General features: G+C 46.2%; 1 protein-coding gene across 3 annotated transcripts in view; it reads right to left on the reverse strand.

The window, feature by feature from the left end:
* The window catches only part of VPS13A (vacuolar protein sorting 13 homolog A), a 466,977-nt gene that overhangs the window by 326,631 nt on the left and 120,811 nt on the right, over window positions 1-19,535 (reverse strand). For all 3 annotated transcript variants that reach the window (XM_040355879.1, XM_040355888.1, XM_040355872.1), the window contains exons 23-24: window positions 17,565-17,703; window positions 14,327-14,414 (exon numbers count right to left, since the gene is read on the reverse strand). In XM_040355879.1, coding sequence (XP_040211813.1) covers window positions 14,327-14,414; window positions 17,565-17,703 — 227 coding nt within the window. The remainder of the gene's footprint in view (window positions 1-14,326; window positions 14,415-17,564; window positions 17,704-19,535) is intronic.

The raw sequence follows: 19,535 nt of genomic DNA on the forward strand, positions 1-19,535 counted from the left end.
AATAGGCTTACTTGACCTTTACAAATACTACCTGGCTTGCCATCTTACCAGAATAGTGGACTGGAACATTCACGATGACCGTAAACTATGGGTATATATTAGAAAGTTGCTTTATGCAATTTCCTACTTGTAATCTTCCCTGGATCTCACCAAAGCACTGGCCAAAATAATCTTTGACACACCCTCTTATTTATCCATCCATGATGGCCTTCACGCGGGCGAATAAAACTGTGGCTCTTTCCTCGGGTTCCAGGGGCTCTTACCACGTTAAAAGGCAATCCTGACTTCCCACCGGGTAATGTAAGCTCATTCTAGAAAAATGAATGGCCACATAAAGACATGAGAGCACACCATTTCATTCTGAAAGGTAATCTCTGTACCCGTGATCACCTGGTAAATACTTAATTGACCGAATCTTTCCCCTTTTGGACGTTTAGGCAGATATACAAAATTTTCTATACACACACCAATCGACATGGACAGGGCAGCTTGAGCCTTTTGAATCCCTTTGCACGAGAAAAACGCCACAAAGGCATTTAGTATCCCTCATCTATATGATGCTAGTGGGCGAGACTGATATCACCAAGGACCCTGCGTGCTCCGCATGGGGTAGGGAGCTTCAGGTCTCCCTGTCCAGTGAGGATTGGGAAACTATACATGAATACGCACACAAGGGTTCCATGAATGTAGCAATTCAGGAAAACGGTTATAAAATTGAAACGCGGTGGTACAGAACTCCCTCACTGCTACACAAATTCTCACCATTTATACCTAACACGTGCTGGAGATGTGGCAAAACTGAAGGCACTATGCTCCACATTTGGTGGGACTGTGAGTCCATCCAGCCATTCTGGAGGAAAGTACATGACATTATTTCACATGTCACCACATACTCTTTAACCACTAGCCGACCGCCCACCGCCGTTATACGTCGGCAAGTTGGCTCGGCTGGGCGAGAGCACGTAGTATAACGTCCTCTCTCCCAGCCGCCACTAGTCTTGGTCCCCTCAAGTATTTCATCCCAGTCTGCATCTTCTATTGGGCCTACGTCCTGTTCCCAAGCCGTCTAAGCCTTCTGAGTAACGGCTACTGTACCCCGATGTCTAATGGCGCGGTATAGGTGCGAAATACGTTTTGAGGGATCACCCAAAACAATAGTAATGATTAAGACTCTGTGTCCCGTGATGTACGATAAAGAAAATAGGATTTTTATAACAGCTTACCTGTAAAATCCTTTTCTTTGAGTACATCACGGGACACAGAGGGCCAGATTCTCAAACGCGTTACGACGGCGCAACGCCATTTGCGCCGTCGTAAGTCCTAATCTGGCCCGGCGTATCTATGCGACTGATTTATAGAATCAGTTACGCATAGATATCCATTAGATCTGACAGGCGTAAGGCTCTTACGCTGTCAGATCTTAGATGTAATTTTTTTTCCCGCCGCTAGGTGTCGCCGATGTCGTTTTCCCTGTCGTCTATGCTATTTACGCAAATTCCCGAACGTACGCGCAGACGACGCAGTGATTTTACGACATTTACGTAAGCGTAAACTTCCCCCTGCTATATGAGGGGCACGTTTACGTAGGTCCGTCGTATGCCATGTTAAGTATGGCATCGGGTCAGCGTCGGCTTTTTCCGTCGTTTCCGTCGTTTACGTAAGTCGTCCGCGAATACGACTTTACGTCAATGACGCTCACGTCGGCGTCATTAACGTTTTCCGTCGTGAGCTGGAGCATGCGCACTGGGCTATTTTTCCGCCCGGCGCATGCGCAATTCGATCGGCGCGGGGGGCGCTTAATTTAAATACAAGCCGCCCCGTTTGAATTACGCGGCCTTACGCCGGGCCAATTACACTACGCCGATGCAAATTATGGAGCAAGTGCTTGGAGAATACGGCACTTGCTCCAGTAAGTTGCGGCGGCGTAGTGTAAATGGCTTACGCTACGCCGCCGCAGATTCTACAAGAATCTGGCCCAGAGTTCCCGCCCCTCTTGTCTGGGGATATTGGGACACTTATTGCTTTTCTACAAAAACTGAGGTGCTCCCAGTATGGGAGGGGTTATATAGGGAGGGAACTTCCTGTTCTAATTGATTACACCAGTGTCCAGCACCTGATGGTGGAACATATAACCCACATAGTAATAATTAAGACTCTGTGTCCCGTGATGTACTCCAAGAAAAGGATTTTACAGGTAAGCCGTTATAAAAATCCTATTTTTACCCTTTCTAAACTTACATCATCCAATATCAATTCTTCATTCAGTCTCCACGGGTTAACCACTTAAGCCCCGGACCATATTGCTGCCTAAAGACCCAAGGGGTTTTTACAGTTCGGGACTGCGTCGCTTTAACAGACAATTGCGCGGTCGTGTGACGTGGCTCCCAAACAAAATTGGCGTCCTTTTTTCCCCACAAATAGAGCTTTCTTTTGGTGGTATTTGATCACCTCTGCGGTTTTTATTTTTTGTGCTATAAACAAAAATAGAGCGACAATTTTGAAAAAAATGCAATATTTTTTACTTTTTGCTGTAATAAATATCCCCCAAAAACATATATAAAAAAATTTTTTTTCCTCAGTTTAGGCCGATACGTATTCTTCTACCTATTTTTGGTAAAAAAAAAAAAAAAATAAAAAATCGCAATAATCGTTTATCGGTTGGTTTGCACAAAATTTATAGCGTTTACAAAATAGGGGATAGTTTTTTTGAATTTTTATTTTTTTTACTACTAATGGCGGCGATCAGCGATTTTTTTCGTGACTGCGACATTATGGCGGACACTTCGGCCAATTTTGACACATTTTTGGGACAATTGGCATTTTCACAGCAAAAAATGCATTTAAATTGCATTGTTTATTGTGAAAATGACAGTTGCAGTTTGGGAGTTAACCACAGGGGGCGCTGTATGAGTTAGGGTTTACTTTGTGTGTGTTTACTAGTGTAGGGGGGTGTGGCTGTAGGAATGACGTCATCGATCGTGTCTTCCCTATAAAGGGAATGACGCGATCGATGCGCCGACACAGTGAAGCACGGGGAAGCCGTGTTTACACACGGCTCTCCCCGTTCTTCAGCTCCGGGGAGCGATCGCGACGGAGCGGCTATAAACAAATAGCCGCGCCGTCGTCCCGGATCGCTCCCCGAGGGGACACGACCTCCGCATGTACCGGGTGGGGTCCCGATCGGACCCCCCACCCACGTCTAGCAGAGGACGTACAGGTACGTGATTGTGCCTGTCCGTGCCATTCTGCCGACGTAAATGTACATGAGGAGGTCGGGAAGTGGTTAAATATTCTCTGGTGGCCAGGGATAGTTATTGTCATACTCACGGGGGCGTGATCTGATAATGATGCTATTTCAATTCTTGAGTCTACAATGTATTCCAACAGGTTATGCTCCACCATAAATGTAATCAATCCTAGAGTATGTCCCGTGTACAGGGGAGAAGAACGTACAATCACGCTGTTTTGCATGAAAAATCCTCCAAATATCCACTAACTGGCAACTATGCATTTTTTTTTTAAATCTTTTTAAAGCTGTGCGTTGTCTATCCCCTGTGCACGGGACGTGCTATCCAACTCCGGCTCCATGCAGAAATTCAAATCACCAAGCAAAATTGTTTTGCCTGCCTTAAAATCCTGCAACTTTCCTAGGAGCTCGCTAAATTTTTTTATAGGGCGCACATTGGGAGCGTATATTTTCGCCAGGGTATATGAAATTTCTCCTATTTTCCCCTTAATAAAAACTATATATAACTTAACATTAGATTCTAGTGTCAGGTGGGTCTCCTGCAGAAAAACGATGTCCAATTTGTATCGGCTGAGCTCATTTAATATCTTGTGCCTCTTACTAGGGGTATTTAGGCCTCTAACATTGTAGGACATAAGCTTGATTGCGGTCATCTCTCACCCTTTTTTTTTTTATAGTAGCACCGTGAGGTAGACCCTTTGCCCCCCACCCTCGCCTCCCCCCTCCCTGTCCCAACCCCCTCCCCCCTTCCCAGAGACTCCCACCCCCCCCCTGGCCCGATACTGGCCCCAGAACCTTTTGTGGACCCACCCTCCACCTACAGGTTCTTCCCTCCCGAGGTGAGACTCCAGGGGTGCCATTCCCCCCCCCACCAAATCGGGGGGGGGGGGGGGGTTGGGGGCAGGCCAGGGCCCCCACAGGAAAGCCTGGCACCGAGTCAGCACCTAGATGTCACCTCCCCCCTCCCAAGCCCCTAATACACAGGTGCACCGAATCTTCGGGGTAAGCAATAGAAACCTGAGACAGAATAGGGTAGCTCACCCCTCATCCTACTTGCCCTCCCCCTCTCCCAAGTGTCCATCCAGTGACCATCCTGGCAACTCTGGAACCTGTATGTCTAATTTATTGCAAAAACCCGGCAGTTCTTCTGGAAATCTAAGTCTTGCTGATCTCCCCTCATTTGTGCCTATTAGACAGGCCGGGAACCCCCAGTTATAGGTTATGTTCTGGCCTCTCATCTTCTCCAAAAGTGGTTTCAAAAGCCGCTGTCTAGCTAAGGTCTCTGATGCCAGATCAGTAAATATTTGTAGTCCAACCCCCTCATATTCCAGAGGCGGTCTCCCCTTTAGTTTCCTCCAGATTACAGCTTTGTCCTCATAATACCGAAACCTCACGATTACATCTCGCGGCCGCTCAACTTTCTTATTATTGAATTTTTCTATCCGATGCACTCTCTCAATTTTTAACCAGTTAGCAACCACCCTATAGACGAAATACGTCTACAAGGCGGTTGCTTAACTCTGGGAGGGCGTCAATGTACGTCCTCCCAGAATCGCGCGCCCTGTGGGGTGCGCACACGGGAGTCTCCGTGACCGCCGGGTCCTCCGGACCCGGCTGATCACGGATCACGGTAAATCGCCGCTGATAGCGGCGGTTTACCACGTGATCGCTCCGTCCAATGACGGAGCGATCACTAGTAAACAAACCGGCGTCATGTGATGACGCCGGTTCCTCCCTCTCCTCTCTGTACCGAACGGTACAGTGTGAGAGAGGAGAGGGGAGAGAGCGGAAGCAGCAGCAGCAGCAGCTGCTGCTGCTGCTGCTGCGGGCTGGATCTGTGACACATGCAGTCACAGATCCAGCCATCCATCCCTCCCTGTGCAATACTCTGCAATGCCCCCATACTCTGCAATGCCCCACAATACTCCACAATACTCCACAATACCCTGCAACGTCGTCTATGGGGATTTTTAAGTAGCGAAGTTTGGCGCCATTCCACGAGCGTGTGCAATTTTGAAGGGTGACATGTTGGGTATCTATTTACTCGGCGTAACTTCATCTTTCACATTTATGCAAAAGAATGAAGAAAAAATACTAAATTTGCCAAATTTTATAACAGAAACAAAGAAAAATATTTTTTTTTTACAGAATTTTCAGTCTTTTTTCTCTTATAGCGCAAAAAATAAAAAACCCAACGGTGATTAAATACCACCAAAAGAAAGCTCTATTTGTGTGAAAAAAAGGACGGAAATTTCATTTGGGTACAGTGTTGTATGACTGAGTAATTGTCATTCAAATTGTGAGAGCACCGAAAGCTGAAAATTGGTCTGGTTATTAAGGGGGTTTACGTGCCCAGTGGTCAAGTGGTTAAAAGTTCATCTGGCTCATTGTCAAGCAGAGGGTTAAATATTAGATTCATCGTTTTTCTCAGGTCTTCTCCTTTTGCTTCGGAGATCGATCTAATTCTCAAATTCTGTCTGCGATTTCTGTTCTCCTGATCTTCCAACTTATATAGGGTCTTTCTCTGGTCAAGTTGCATCTGTCTAACTTGTTCTCTTAAAATATTTATATCCTGGTCTTGCTTCTCTGACCTCTCTTCTATAGCCTCAACTCTTGATAGGAGTCCTAAGTCTGTTCTTAAAGTGTGGATTTCACCTTTAATGGCGTTTTCAAGTCGCATTAGCATCTCGGACATTTCTCCTTTTGTTGGGAGTTGTGCAGCCGCTCTTACCTCTCTTTGCACTTCCATTCTGCTACTCTCTGCAACGCTTTCCATAGTGGCTTCCATGACATTTTCTTCCCTGGATGCGTCCGGGGTTTGCACTGTGTTTTCATTTGTAGTGCTTTTTTTTATCTACCTTTTTGTCTTTTTTATCTTGTTGATATTTTAATGAACCCGGGCTTTTTAAGCTTGCTTCTTGTGTCAGATACGGTTTTATAGAACTCCCAGTGGCGCTATTGTTGAGGTTTTTAGAAGCCAGTCCCTTCGTCGCTTTTGTCGTTCTACTCGTCATGTTTTTTGTTTAAAGATTTTTATTGAAAGTTTTTCAAAGAAGAACAACATGACATTAATCATTGGTACAATATGAGTCAATTCCATCTACCTTACACACATCGGGAGAAGTAACTCCCCTATCCCAACAAACCGCAATCATTAAACACCTCGAGAGCAGGCAGATTATAATGTGAAGATCAGTCGTGTGAGCGCCATTTCAGGGTTCCCACGTATACCTTAGAACCGCTCAAGGCCCATAACCCATGGCACCCCCGACGCCCCTTAAAGGGATCATGCTGCGTCCTGAGGGCCAGGGCCAGGGGCCAGGGCCGTTAAATGCCAGTCGCGCTCATCCCCCTGGGGGGAGGAGGTTTGTCTGCTCCCGAGTTATCCCCTCAAGTGGGGCAAATCTTGAGACTAAAAATATCGTACCCGACAGCAGGGCCTAGCACCAAGGGAGGTGCCTACAGAGGAAGAGAGGGAAAGAGATAGAAAACGTGTTAAAGAGGACAGAGATAGAAATGCTTGGTGAGGATCAGGATGGAGTGTTCCCGCCTCCAGGCAGGGCCCCAGGTAGGAGGGACACGTTACAGAAGGAAGCCCAGGGTTCCCAAATAGATCTGAATTTGTCAGTCTGGTCCGCCCGCCTTGCCACTATTTGTTCCTGTGTCATTATCCAGGAGACTTTCCTCCTAAACATCTGGAAAGAGACTGAGGGCTTCTTCCATGCTTTAGCTATGGTCATCCTGGCCCCCAGTAATATGAAAAATTCTAAAATCCTGGAGTGTTTAGGTAGGCCGGGGATGCACTGATTTAGCAGCGCCGTGTTAGGCTGCGGGTGAACCCTTCTCTCTAGCAGGGAGCCCAGGGTGCGGAAAACTCTTTTCCAAAAGGATCTAATGCGGGGGCAGGACCACCAAGTGTGTAACATGTTGCCTTCCAGTTCGCATCCCCTAAAGCATAATGGAGAAGACCCTGGGAACATTCTAGCTAGTCTGGAGGGGACATAGTACCACCGAAACATTAGTTTAAGACTCGCTTCTATGAGACATGTATTGAGGATACCTTTATATGCTCGATCTGTCGCTCGGTGCCACACTGCAGGGTTCCAAGATGCGTTCAGTTCCTCCTCCCAGGCCCAGGCGTATGAAGGCTTATCAGTCTTGGACATCAGGGTCGTATACAGTAACGAGATCCCACCCCTCTGATCCCTAGAGTTAGCGCACCAATTTTCATATGGCGTTATCCTGGGGGGAGCCGTCTTATCCTTCCAAATAGTGTGGAGGAAGTGGGAAATTTGGGAGAATCTAAAACATTCCTCGGTGGGCATGTCCAGATGTTTTTTGCAGTGAGACAATGAGAGTGGGCCCTCCATGGCTAGAAAGTGACCTATCCTGTACAGGCCTTTATCCGTCCACCACCGGAATGCCTTGATATCCATCCCTGGGGGAAAGTCTGGATTATGGAAAATGTGCGAGAGGGGTTTCAGTGGGGAAATCAGACCGGGACGTGAGAATAGTTTAGCGCAGAGGGCTACGGAGTGCGATAGCGTGGGCGATAGGATGGCTGGTCTGCGTTTGGAGTCACACCCCAAGATATAATCAATGGTATGTGATGGTATGGCCTGTCTCTCCATGGCAAGCCAGTCAGGTTTCGATCCCTGAAAGAAGACCGTCGAGAGTTGTGTCAGTTGGGCCGCTTGGTAGTATCCCCACAGATTAGGAAGCCCCATACCTCCCTGTGTTTTTAAGCGATAGAGCACGCCTGAGGGACATCTATACCCCTTTTTCCCCCAAACAAACCGGATAATCTCCGCTTGGAATTTATTAAGGAAATGTTTTGGTACCGAGATCGGGAGAGCGCGGAATAAGTATAGCAGACGTGGTAGGAGGGTCATTTTCACCGCGTTCACCCGGCCCAGCCAGGACAGCCCACATTTGGCCCACTTCCCGATTTCCCCTCTACACTTACTGATCATTGGGGGGTAATTTGCTTTAAAGAGGCCTTCAATATGGGGAGTGAGCTTGATGCCTAGGTACGTAATTTGTGAGGGAGCCCATTTGAAGTCGAAGGTGTCTGAAAGCTGTTTGAGTAGGTCTGGGGGAACTGAGATATTAATAGCCAGGGACTTGCCCATATTCACTCGCAAGCCAGATACCTCACTGAAAACCCGTAGAGTCTGGAGTATGTTTGTCGTGGAAACAAGGGGGGATGTAACGAAAAGCAGTAGATCGTCCGCATACAGGGCACATTTGTGTTCCCTAGGCCCACAGAATACCCCCTTGATGTCTGGGTTCGTTCTCAGTGCCACAGCCAGCGTTTCTATGGCCACCGCGAACAGGAGCGGGGAGAGCGGGCACCCCTGTCTGGTCCCTCTGCCAATTGGGAAGGATTCCGAGTATCTGCCCATAAGTCGCACCTGGGCGGAGGGGCTGGAATAAAGTGATCCAATGAGGCTCAGGAAGTTGGGTCCAAACCCCCACCTTTCCAAGACTCTCGTCATGTACTCCCAGTCTATAGAGTCAAAAGCCTTATGTAGGTCTATTGACAACAAGAAACCCTCCTGCCGCGGTCCCCCGTCCCACTGTGATTGGAGAAGGGAGATGATGTCTATGGCCCGTCTGATCTGGTCAGTTCCCTGTCTCCCAGGGATGAAGCCCACCTGGTCTTTGTGTACATAAGCGGATATAAAAGCTGGACAGCCTGTTCGCTAGTATTTTTGTCATGATTTTAATATCGTTGTTAATCAGTGAAATGGGGCGGTATTTACACACCTCGCTAGGGTCCTTATCTGGTTTCGGAATGACCGAGATATAGGCAGAGTTTAGGTCCGTCCCCAGTTGGGCTCCACCCCTGAGAGAGTTGAACATTCGCGTCAGGTGGGGGGCTAGGCTTGTTCCAAATTTCTTGTAATACCCGGTCGAGAAACCATCTGGGCCCGGCGATGAGCCCAGCTTGAGGGCCCTAATTGTGGACAGTACTTCCTCTTGGGTGAAAGGGGATTCCATTATGTCCCTATGTTCCCCAGACAGGGACGGCAGTGGGATATTATCCAGAAATTCCTTCCCTGCCGGGGAGGGGGGCGTTTGGGCCGGCTTGTATAACCCTAAATAAAATTGTAAAAATGAATCCATTATTTTGGTTGGGTTCTGTGTCAGCTCCCCTGTGGGAACCCGGATTCTAGGGAAGGCAAGCGCCCGCTGTTTGGGGGTCAGTTTGGTGGCCAGACGGGAGCCTATCCTGTCAGTTTGGGAATAAAACATAGCCCCCGACCACCTGAGATGCTTCTCTGCCGCAGTAGTCAGGGATAGGTTAAGAAGGGCCCTAGCTTCATCCAGTCGGGCAAGCGATTCGGCCGAGGGTTGGCGTTTGTGTGCTTTTTTCATTTTGTGGAAGTTCTCTGTAAGCCTGATATTGTCAGCCCTATGTTCCTTTTTAAGTTTAGCCGCTACCTGTATCAGTTTTCCCCTGATGACCGTTTTGTGTGCTGCCCAGACCGTGGAGGGGGAGACATCGGACGTTGCATTGATAAGGAAGTATTCCTTAATGTCCTCTTCTAGCAAGGAACATTGTACCGAGTCGCTTAGAAGCGACTCATTCAGGCGCCAGCGAGGCCGATTTCTAGAGCCCGTTGGCCTCCTAGTAAGCAGAGTAACCATAGAGTGGTCTGACAGGGGGGTGTCCACAATCCTGGAGTTACACAGTAACGGAAGTGTCGTGGCATGGGTGAAGATGTGGTCAATCCTAGCATAGGTGTTGTGGGGGGCAGAAAAGTGGGTGTAATCTTTTGTGCGTGGGTTTGCTTCTCGCCAAACGTCTATTAACCCTACCGAGTGGAGGAGCTTAGCTATATTAGAGCTCTGTTTGGAAGGGCGTTTAGGTTTAGATGTGCCGTTTGCTGTCTTATCCAGAGAGAAGTCAAACGCCGTATTCGAGTCTCCCCCCATGAAGACAGTGCCCTTCAAGTGTGGTTGAAGTTTACGTATCAGTGATTCAAAGAAGGATCTTTGGCCCTTATTCGGGGTGTAGTAGGAGACAAAGGTGTACAGTTCCCCGTCGACATGGCCCGAGACCAGAACGTAGCGGCCCTGCGGATCTACTACCGATTCCGTTAGGGAGAGGTTGATGTGTCTGGCGAAACATATGGCCACCCCCTTCGTTTTATTGTCCGCCGAAGCCAGATAAAATTGGGGATACCGGTGGTGGAGGAAAGTGTGTCTGTAGGTGGACGGGAAATGCGTCTCCTGCAGCAGAAGAACGTCTGCGTGCATAGAGTGGTATGACTGGAGGAGCTTCCTGCGTTTTACGGGAGAATTGAGTCCCTGAGTGTTATGGGAGATGATTTTGAGTGTCGGTGGGGGGGGACGTGTGTCAGCCATGGATCAGAGGTGTGGGAGCCCCACTATACCATTGTATCCTACCTGTATCCTGTTGCGAGTGTTCTCCCCGTATATCGGGCTCTCGTAATGTCGCGTGCCCTGGGCCTGGGTTGAGGGACTGGAATCCAGTGCGGAACCGAGGAACACTCCTAGAGAAATGTGGAAAGGTCAGAAGACAAAGAGGTGAAGTAGAGAAAAGAGGGAGAAGAGAAATTAAGATTAGTACAAAGCTGCTGCCGAGCAAATGTGATCTCACACTCAGTAAACATTTCATAACCGTATTCCGGGGGTCCCCAGACCCCCCCCCACCCCGGGGTGAAGTGGGCGGAACTGCCCCCACCCCAATAACTTTAGGGCACCGGTATGACCCTAAAACCGGGTGACCGGTAACGGATCCGGTTTCACCAAAGGTGATCCTGATCCAATGGAGGTGCACTGAGTCCACCACAGCCTCGACACCTCTAACCTATCTCTTAGGGCTATCCGGGAGCCCATGATCCCCTAACACTGAACGCCCCTGCCGTGCAGGCCCAGGCCTCCCAACCGTAAGTGAGACTCCCCAAAAAAGTATATAAACAAAGAACAACAGGGTCGGTAACCTATAATAAGTGCTCGCCTGTGTGGCCAATGGGCCCTGTAACACCCACCCCTGGAACCATAGCACGTTATCCCTAACAGAACCATCACCATTCCCCCCTCCCTCCCTCACCATTACTGTGATCTTAACTTTCCCCTAGCCTCCTATGTAAGGCTCAGTTGATTGAAGGTAAACCCTCCCCAGAGATCCCCGCGAGGAAAATAGACCCCCCAGGAGCCCCAGAGCTCCCGAAAACGTATCCCTCCCCCCGAGTCCCATACCATGGCCCCAGCCCTTATAACAATAAAATACTACGAACAAAAAAATTTAGGAAGAGAAGGAGAAAAAAATGACTCCAAGAAAGCCCATCAGAGTTCCGATAGGCCTCCACAAGGCAGTTAGTTCGCGGTATAGGAAAACAGTTCCCACAAGAGCCATCGCTGGGACCGGGGGTGGAAACAGGGGGCCCCCTTCCTGGTACGGGATGGACAGATCTTCAGTGGTCCAGACCAGTCATGACTGGTGGTACTTCAGATGATGATCCTCATGTAAAAGAAATCTCCTTGGATCGCTTGTGATTCTGTGTCAGCCAGGCCTTCTGCAGCGGGCTTGCAGGCGGCGGTCTCTTCGTGGATCCAGGTGTCCCCCTGCTGGACTGTGAAGATGGCGGTTCCAGAGCAATCAGCCCCAATTGAATTAGCAGGCGTTCCCCCTCTGGGAATGATGAAAAGCCAAAATTTTTGTTTCTGTATGAAAAGTTCACCCGTAGCGGGAAGGACCATCTATAAGTGATTTATTTTCCCATAAGAACCTGCAGCAGCGGTTTAAGTGTGCGCCTCTTCTGCACTGTGTAAGGTGACAGATCCGCAAAGATTTGGATATTATGGCCGTTTAATGTGAGATTGTCCAGTCTCCTCGCCCTCCTCATCACCTCTTCTTTGACAGCATAGTAGTGCGGTTTGACAATGATGTCCCTGGGCAGGCCATCCGACCGGGGGGATTGTAACGCTCTGTGTGCTCTGTCAAGCTCGAGACGGTGCTCAGCGATATCAGGGATGAGGTTTTTAATTAGTGATTTCACCGCCGCTTGTACCTCCTTATCCGACTTCGGGAGCCCCCGTACCCTAAAATTATAGCGTCTCGATCGGTTCTCGAGGTCGTCGATCTTGGCAAAAGCTGTCTCCAATTGGTCTTGAACCTCCTGCAACCTGGCGGAATTTTGATTAATACGCGCCACTGCCTGATCTGCTTTTTGTTCCATATTGTCCATCCTCATCCCTAATTGCAGCAAGTCTGCATGGATGGATGATGTGATTTGTGCTGCATTTAGAGCTAGGCTTTTAGAGAGCATTTGTGAGAAAGCAGCCATCATTGAGGGAAAGTCTGTGGGGACAGGGGCCTCCTCTTGTACTGTGCTCACAGATAGCAGCATGCCTGTGAGAGGATCTGTCATGGGGGTAGTGGGGAATCCAGCTCCCATCCGCTCCAGCAGGGATTCGGTGGAGGAGGGAGAAGCTGCAGCAGCCAAGGGTGGAAAGTCAGTACCTGGTGACTGCGGTGCGGGCTGGTCCTGATCCGCAATCGAGTCCCCAGCCTGCGCCTCTGCGTGTAGGCCTCGATGCGCCGCCATGTTGGCATAGCTGAGGGGGCCGGGATTCGCCGCCATCTGCGCCGTGAGGTTCCTTCTGACCGGCGTGAATGACATCCGCGGGGACCAGGGATGTTCCCCCACACGGTGAGTCCGTTTAATCGGCTGGGGGGGGCGCTCAGTTAGCTCCGGTGTGCGGTGTTAGGCCGTGGTGGAGCGGAGCCTCAGAAGCCGGTGGCCATCTTGGGAGCTGCCGCGCATGCGCCTCTACTCGTCATGTTTTTTACCGCTCTTATTCGTTTACCCAGTTTGCAGTCCCTAGGGGTCCCCTAATTTAAACTATTTTAACCAAGAGGTCAGAGACTTGCCAGGAAGAACCGGGTAGGACTTAGTGACCCTTGCTCAGTCTCTCCTTGTTAGAACCAAAGCGACTATTTTGCGACTTCTTTGATCTGTATTACCTTATTCCGGGAAATGTAGCATCTCCAGGGCTGTATGTCTAAGCTTCCTTGTGTGCCCGCTGTGAAAAATTTCTCCACCTATATAAATACCTACAGCTTCTGTATTTAAATGTCTGAAGAGGACAGGGCTGCCAGAGGTGGCACAACTCTGTTCAGCCATTTTCTGGCTAAAAAAAGCCTGTCTAAACCTGTTAATATGCCCAACACTACTCTTCCTCTAGACTGACAATACTGTTGTCCCAATGTGTCTCTGCTGCTCCTTCATCCACAGTGTAGGTATACAGGAATTAGGTTACTGTCTGGAGCACCAGCTGAAACCGGATGAGAAAAAAAAAGCAGCTACCTACCACACCTGATGATTGGTAAGCGGCAATATATTAAATTTTTGGTTTTGAGTTTAATAATGCTTTAAGATAATTACTTCATTGTCAACATTGCAACAAACTCAAATTATTCAATTGCTTAGAACATTTAGGCATTTGTTTTCCCCATGTTAGAGTGCAATGTACTAGGTTACAATATAAATCTATACATTAAATATATTACATTACATATTAATTTAAATAGGCCATTGAATTATTCACCTAGGTTTTTTTTTCACACTATTAATCTAGCAGATCTGATAAATAGGGCAGTACTACTGCAATGGCTGTGTACAAAGTACTGCAACCTACATCAACTCAACTGCAAGTCACACTTTTCTAATTTGACTGCAGTAATATAACTTCCTGGAAGGAGCACTGTTGATTCAGTAAAAGCAACTTCTTATAAAGGTCTTATATATGCATTAGTTTTTTAATTAGCATAGTCGCAGGCACTGTCACATTTGAAATTAGCGCTGCTGTGCAGGTCTCAGCCCGCATAGCTACACCATTCATTCACAGCAATCAATGAATGAAAAAACTACAAGTCCCGTCTTCCACCATGGAAGATAGGATGGACTATGAGTACGCTGATTTTTCCTGCAAAAATATATGCATTTATTTAATTTTTTACTTAAAGATGAACTTATCCTTTAAAGTATAATATGGATTAAACATATTAGCACGTTGATATAATGAACAGATAAGAAACATTACCAGAATCAATAATTGATTGGAGATCCATTAAAACTGAACATCTTGCATTTACAATCTGAGGTGTGTTCAGAGGAGGTGATTTTTGGATCTGCATCAAAGTTTGAAAATGTGAAAAACAAAATTGACATATGTTCTGCTTTACTACTTAAGAGCCTATTTGTCAGGATTTTTCTGGAATCACTTCTGTTAAACTAGAAGTACAGTATATCTATTCAAACAGCTAAATCAACAAATTTACATTCAGTGACAACACAAAAAAGGTCAAATAAAAGCATGGAAGCTTACTTTATACATCACGTAGAGACAGCAAGTTGCAGATTTGATAACAAAAACAACAATCCACCCAGCACACTGGTACTTGTTGAAAAGTGTTGAACCTAAAGCTGCATTCAATATATGGCTTCTTATGGCAAAAATTATTAGAACTATGGTGTCTCTTAATAGATGCACTTTCCAAAATCTGGGGTGATCCTATGACTGGACAACTATACTGCTAAACACTTGCAGAAGAGATCACAAAACGACAGTCACTATAAAGGATCACAGTGCTTTGAATTAAATTAACTCAATACTTTATTCAAGAATATCAAAAATTTGAAACATTTTGAAAATAGTACAAAATATAAAAATGGACCATCACCTTTCCCCCCGTCAATTAATTTTTTTTTGACAACGTTGTTATGTTTTGAATGTCCCCATACAAACCTCTTACACGCCAATACACAGATTAAAAATCGGTTAAAAAAGAAGTATGGGTTTTTGTTTTTTGCAGAATCATACTTACCTAGGTGGATGCAGCATGGGTCTGATGCTGCATCTGTCCCCCGTTGGCTCTAACACTGAGAAGTTCTCAGGGCTCCCTGAGCAGAGAGTTGGGCTGTGGAGGGGACAAGAGCGGCTGATATAGGCTCTCGGTGGCTCGCTGAGAGGCAGAGCCGGTTGAGGCATTTGGGGGGATCCCAACTTCAGTGTCGCGATCTTGCCCAAGCCTGGACTGGTTCTGTGACATCAGCCGACAGAGGGCTCTCTGCTGAAAATGGGTCACAGGAGTGCAGAACTAGCTGCACTGCTGTGATCCACAGAAGTACAGCTAAACGAGCTTTGGCGGTACTCCTTTCAGCTCTGGTCCAAGCAATGTGCCCAAGTTGTCACACTACACGTGCATACAACTTAATATCACTTCAACAAACCTGAAACAAACCCTTTTGTGTTGTTGTATGGGTATGCTGTGTTTGAATTAAAACCACTATAGCAAGTAAGAAAAAAAAAAAAGAAGGGATCTCAGGGTTGCAGTCAACGGGGGGTGTATCATAAGAAACTCCAATGTTGGTATCTATATGTGTAAATGGATAAATGATGTACACATCACCAAGTACTGTAATTTAAAGTGGAGGTAAACTTCCATCTCTGGTTCTTACCTATAGGTAAGCCCATAATAAGCCCATAATAAGGCTTAGCCATGGGTAGTGTAAATATCTCCTAAACATGCACCATTTAGGTGGTATTTACTGTACAGCCACCCATCACGTTGCTTCAGAGCCCTGATCCATAAATGGCGGCTCTCTGGCTCATGCGCGGGAGTGACGTCATTGCGGCTCTGGCCAGTCATAGAGCCAGATTCCACGAACCAAGCAAGATAGGAGCGCCTGCAGCTCTGACATCTCGGTGCTAGATTGCTTTGTTTTAAGGCAAGTTTAACATAATGTGCTAGTATGCAATGCATACTAGCACATTATGACATTACCTTGCAGGGTCAAAAAAATGTAACAAAAAATGTCCAGCAGTTGTGCTTTAAAACACTATATGGCTCACTGAAATGCCATGTGAAACAGTATGTCATTCCAAAGCTGCAATATCCACCATAGCACATGGACAAACACAATAGGGTTTGATTCTGGTTTGCGCAAGTGACATTAAGTTGTATGCATGTGTAGGGCAACAACTTGAGCACACTGCACGAGCCAGAGCTTAACCATTTTTTTTTGTGTAGTAGTGTGCGAGAGGTGTGTACGGGGACGTTCGAAACATGACAACCTGGTTATAGAAAAGGGAGAAAGGTGATGGTCCGTTTTTATGTTTTGTACTATTTTCATTGTTTTTCCAATTTTTTATATTATTGAATAGTTTCTTATGGCTCTGTTCGTAATTTAACTTGAACGGAGTAGGCTTAAAAAAGAAAAGAAAAAAAAAAAAACTCACTTACAGAGGCATTATGATAACTTAAGGGAAAAAAATTATCTTAGATCACATCTTTCATGGAACACATCACAGTGTGCCATTAGAAACATCATAACATCATAACAGAGTTGGCCAAAACAAAGGAAATTTAAATGTAGAGTTTAACTAAATGTCCCAAACATCCGCAAAAGCTTACACCATACAGAAAATAAAGGTCTACAATTTTACATTCAAGGAACTTTTCAAACCCAGCAGATGTGTAAATGTAGCACACTCCCTGCTTATTAGGGCGGGTTCACATATATGCGCATTTCACCGTATTCCAATTTGCATTACAGGCGAGTGTGACCAGCTCTCAATGAAGCCGGTTCACACTGGTCTAGTGCAGCCGCGGAGCACATTGGAAAAGGGTCCTGTGCGTGTCAGACCTGATTTGCACCTGAACCAGTTTCAGACACACACCGGACCCCATGCTGGGAGCCGGAGATATGTGAACCCGGCCTAAAGGGTTAGCTCACCTTTGCCAAAAAGCTGCCTATGCAGATAAGGAGCATCTGTAGTTAAAAACAAATTGTTCAGCTTTGACTAAAGTTGAATAATGCCCTTGCTACAGGTGTAGGCCATTTACATACCTCAGGAAGCCTGACTGGAATACTCCCAGGACGTTGCTGAGAGGTTCAGCTGTTACTGTTCACTTCACCATCACAAAAGTGAGCTCTCAAATGCTGAGCCTAAAGCTACTGCATCAGGGAAGATAAAGCACATGTGAAGTTAGAACCAGAGAAAGGGCTCCCTTCTGTGATGGTGGAGCCAACAGTAACAACTAAGCCTCTCTTAGCAACGTCCTGGGAGATTTGCAGTCAGGCCTTATGAGGGAAGTACTGCAAGGGCATTCAATTTTGTCCAAAGCTGTACAGCTTGTTTTTATCTACAGACATTCCTTATCTGCACATTCAGCTTTTTAGTAAAGGTTAACTAAGCCTTTTCATCCTTTTTCTTCATTAAATACAAGTACAAATAATTTTGTACACACATTCAAACATATACAATAGACACTAACTGGAAGTTTTTGAGGAGAGGCAGATGCTGCCGGAGGACTTTCCGGTTTTGGAATGCTGTCAATCAATTCCAGGATACCTCTGAGCTTTTGGTCAGAAATACGTATAGAAAGCACAGGCAACTCTCCAAACAACTTAAATCTGAAAAGCGAAGAAAATGGGGGGGGGGGGGGGAATACAAGATATATCATTTTATACCAACAAAAAACGTAAACAGATTTTACTTTTTCACGCTTTTGCCATGACCTGTTGTCACGTTACCTTGGATATTATTTAAACATTAGTGAAAATATGTCAACCTGCCTACAGCAGCACTACAAGCTTCTTACATACCTTTGTTAGCCAGATAAAGCTCTTGTGTTGTCCCCCTTTATCCTGGTTAAACTTTGTTACAAAGTACTCCAATTGTTGCTTTTTCCAACAAAAACACCCTTTGCCACTGTGGTACTGTCATTGGATGGGTGGAAAGCAGAGGGTAAACATGGCAAGCACAAAACTGATGCAAGTGGAGACCTTTGGTAACAGTGAACCTAGGATCAGGAGGGCACACAGAAGAGGCTTGTCCTGCTAAAAGACCTACCTTAATGTGCTTATTCTCAGCCAGGACATTTATAAACCTTTAAAATTGCCGATAGGGCTTCCTTTTGCGTCATTGTCCCCGACATTCCCCTAAAATACAATTTTTGGAATAACTTTCATATTTGTATTTTCTTGCTGTATGATATTTTGATCATGGTTATATGCTGCATCACATTCAGCATTCCCTACTTGGAGCAACAGTATAGTTTAAGTGTTTTTGCATAGTTCGAACCTCCGTTTTTATTGACGTTTGTGTCCTAATGCAAAAGATTTTACCTCATTTACTGTTCTGGTGAAAAGTGGCAATTAGGGCTGGAAATATGGGCAAATAAACATGGAAGGAATTCAAAATACTTTGGAGATTTCTCCTCACTTCTTGTGCCAGTTACTGGTGTCATCTGTGGCAGAAGTTAAACTGACATTACCTGCTCTTCTTCTGGGGTCCCCTGCCGGCGCTCTTGGCTCCTCCTTTTCTGCGAGTGCCCCCATAGGAAGCAGCTTCCTATGGAGGCACTCATGCGGGCTTGCTCCTGAGCCACCTCATCTGCATCCATTGACACAGACAGTGCGGCTTGGCCCTGCTCCCCATCACAGCATGTGATTGACAGCAGCGGGAGCCCATGGCCAACGAGCGGAGAGAGGCGCTGCTCTTGTTCACATTGCTGTATTGAAATCAGGCTTAGGTAAGTATGGGGGGGACAAAGGTAGCATAGAAGCTTTTTTTACCTTAATGCAAAGAATGTGTTAAAGTAAAAAACCTTAAGGTTTTAGAACCACTTTAAATCACTTCACTTAAGGCATAGAGAACATTTTTGTTGGAATTAAGCTAACTGTACCGTGCCTTGCCAGAAATCCCACACAGTAGCCAACACAGAACACTCCAACACCTCTGTTTTAAAAAGCTGTGGGCATTCAGCATGATATATGCTAACCATTGGTGTTTTTTATTCGATATACATACAGTATGTAAATCAGCATCTGGAAAGTCTTGATGCTTATTGCATATTTTCTAAAATCTGCTCTAGATACAGCATACAGTTGGAGACATTTTCCCTAATTTCTTGTCACAGTGATTGTGATTTCACCAGACAAGATGTTAGTGAAAATCTGCAATAGAAGCATAGATGGCCAAAAAATGGCAATAGGATTCTTTCCCACTGTACAAAATATAAATTAATTCTGTCTTTTGTTGTTGGAGGTTTCCTGTCTGGTGAATCATCGTCACCGAGACCGCAAGTTTAGGTTCCCCTTTAAGCTTTAGCTTCTCTGAATCTTTTTTATGTGCACATTTGTACACCCGTTTCTGAGCCATTTCATTTTTGTTTTGCCCACAGATGGCTAGTTAACAGCAGAAGCAAAAGCAAGAAACTGCACAAAAAAACATGTTACATGGT

Source organism: Rana temporaria, chromosome 1, assembly GCF_905171775.1.
Source record: "Rana temporaria chromosome 1, aRanTem1.1, whole genome shotgun sequence".
NCBI classification, from domain to species: Eukaryota; Metazoa; Chordata; class Amphibia; order Anura; family Ranidae; genus Rana; species Rana temporaria.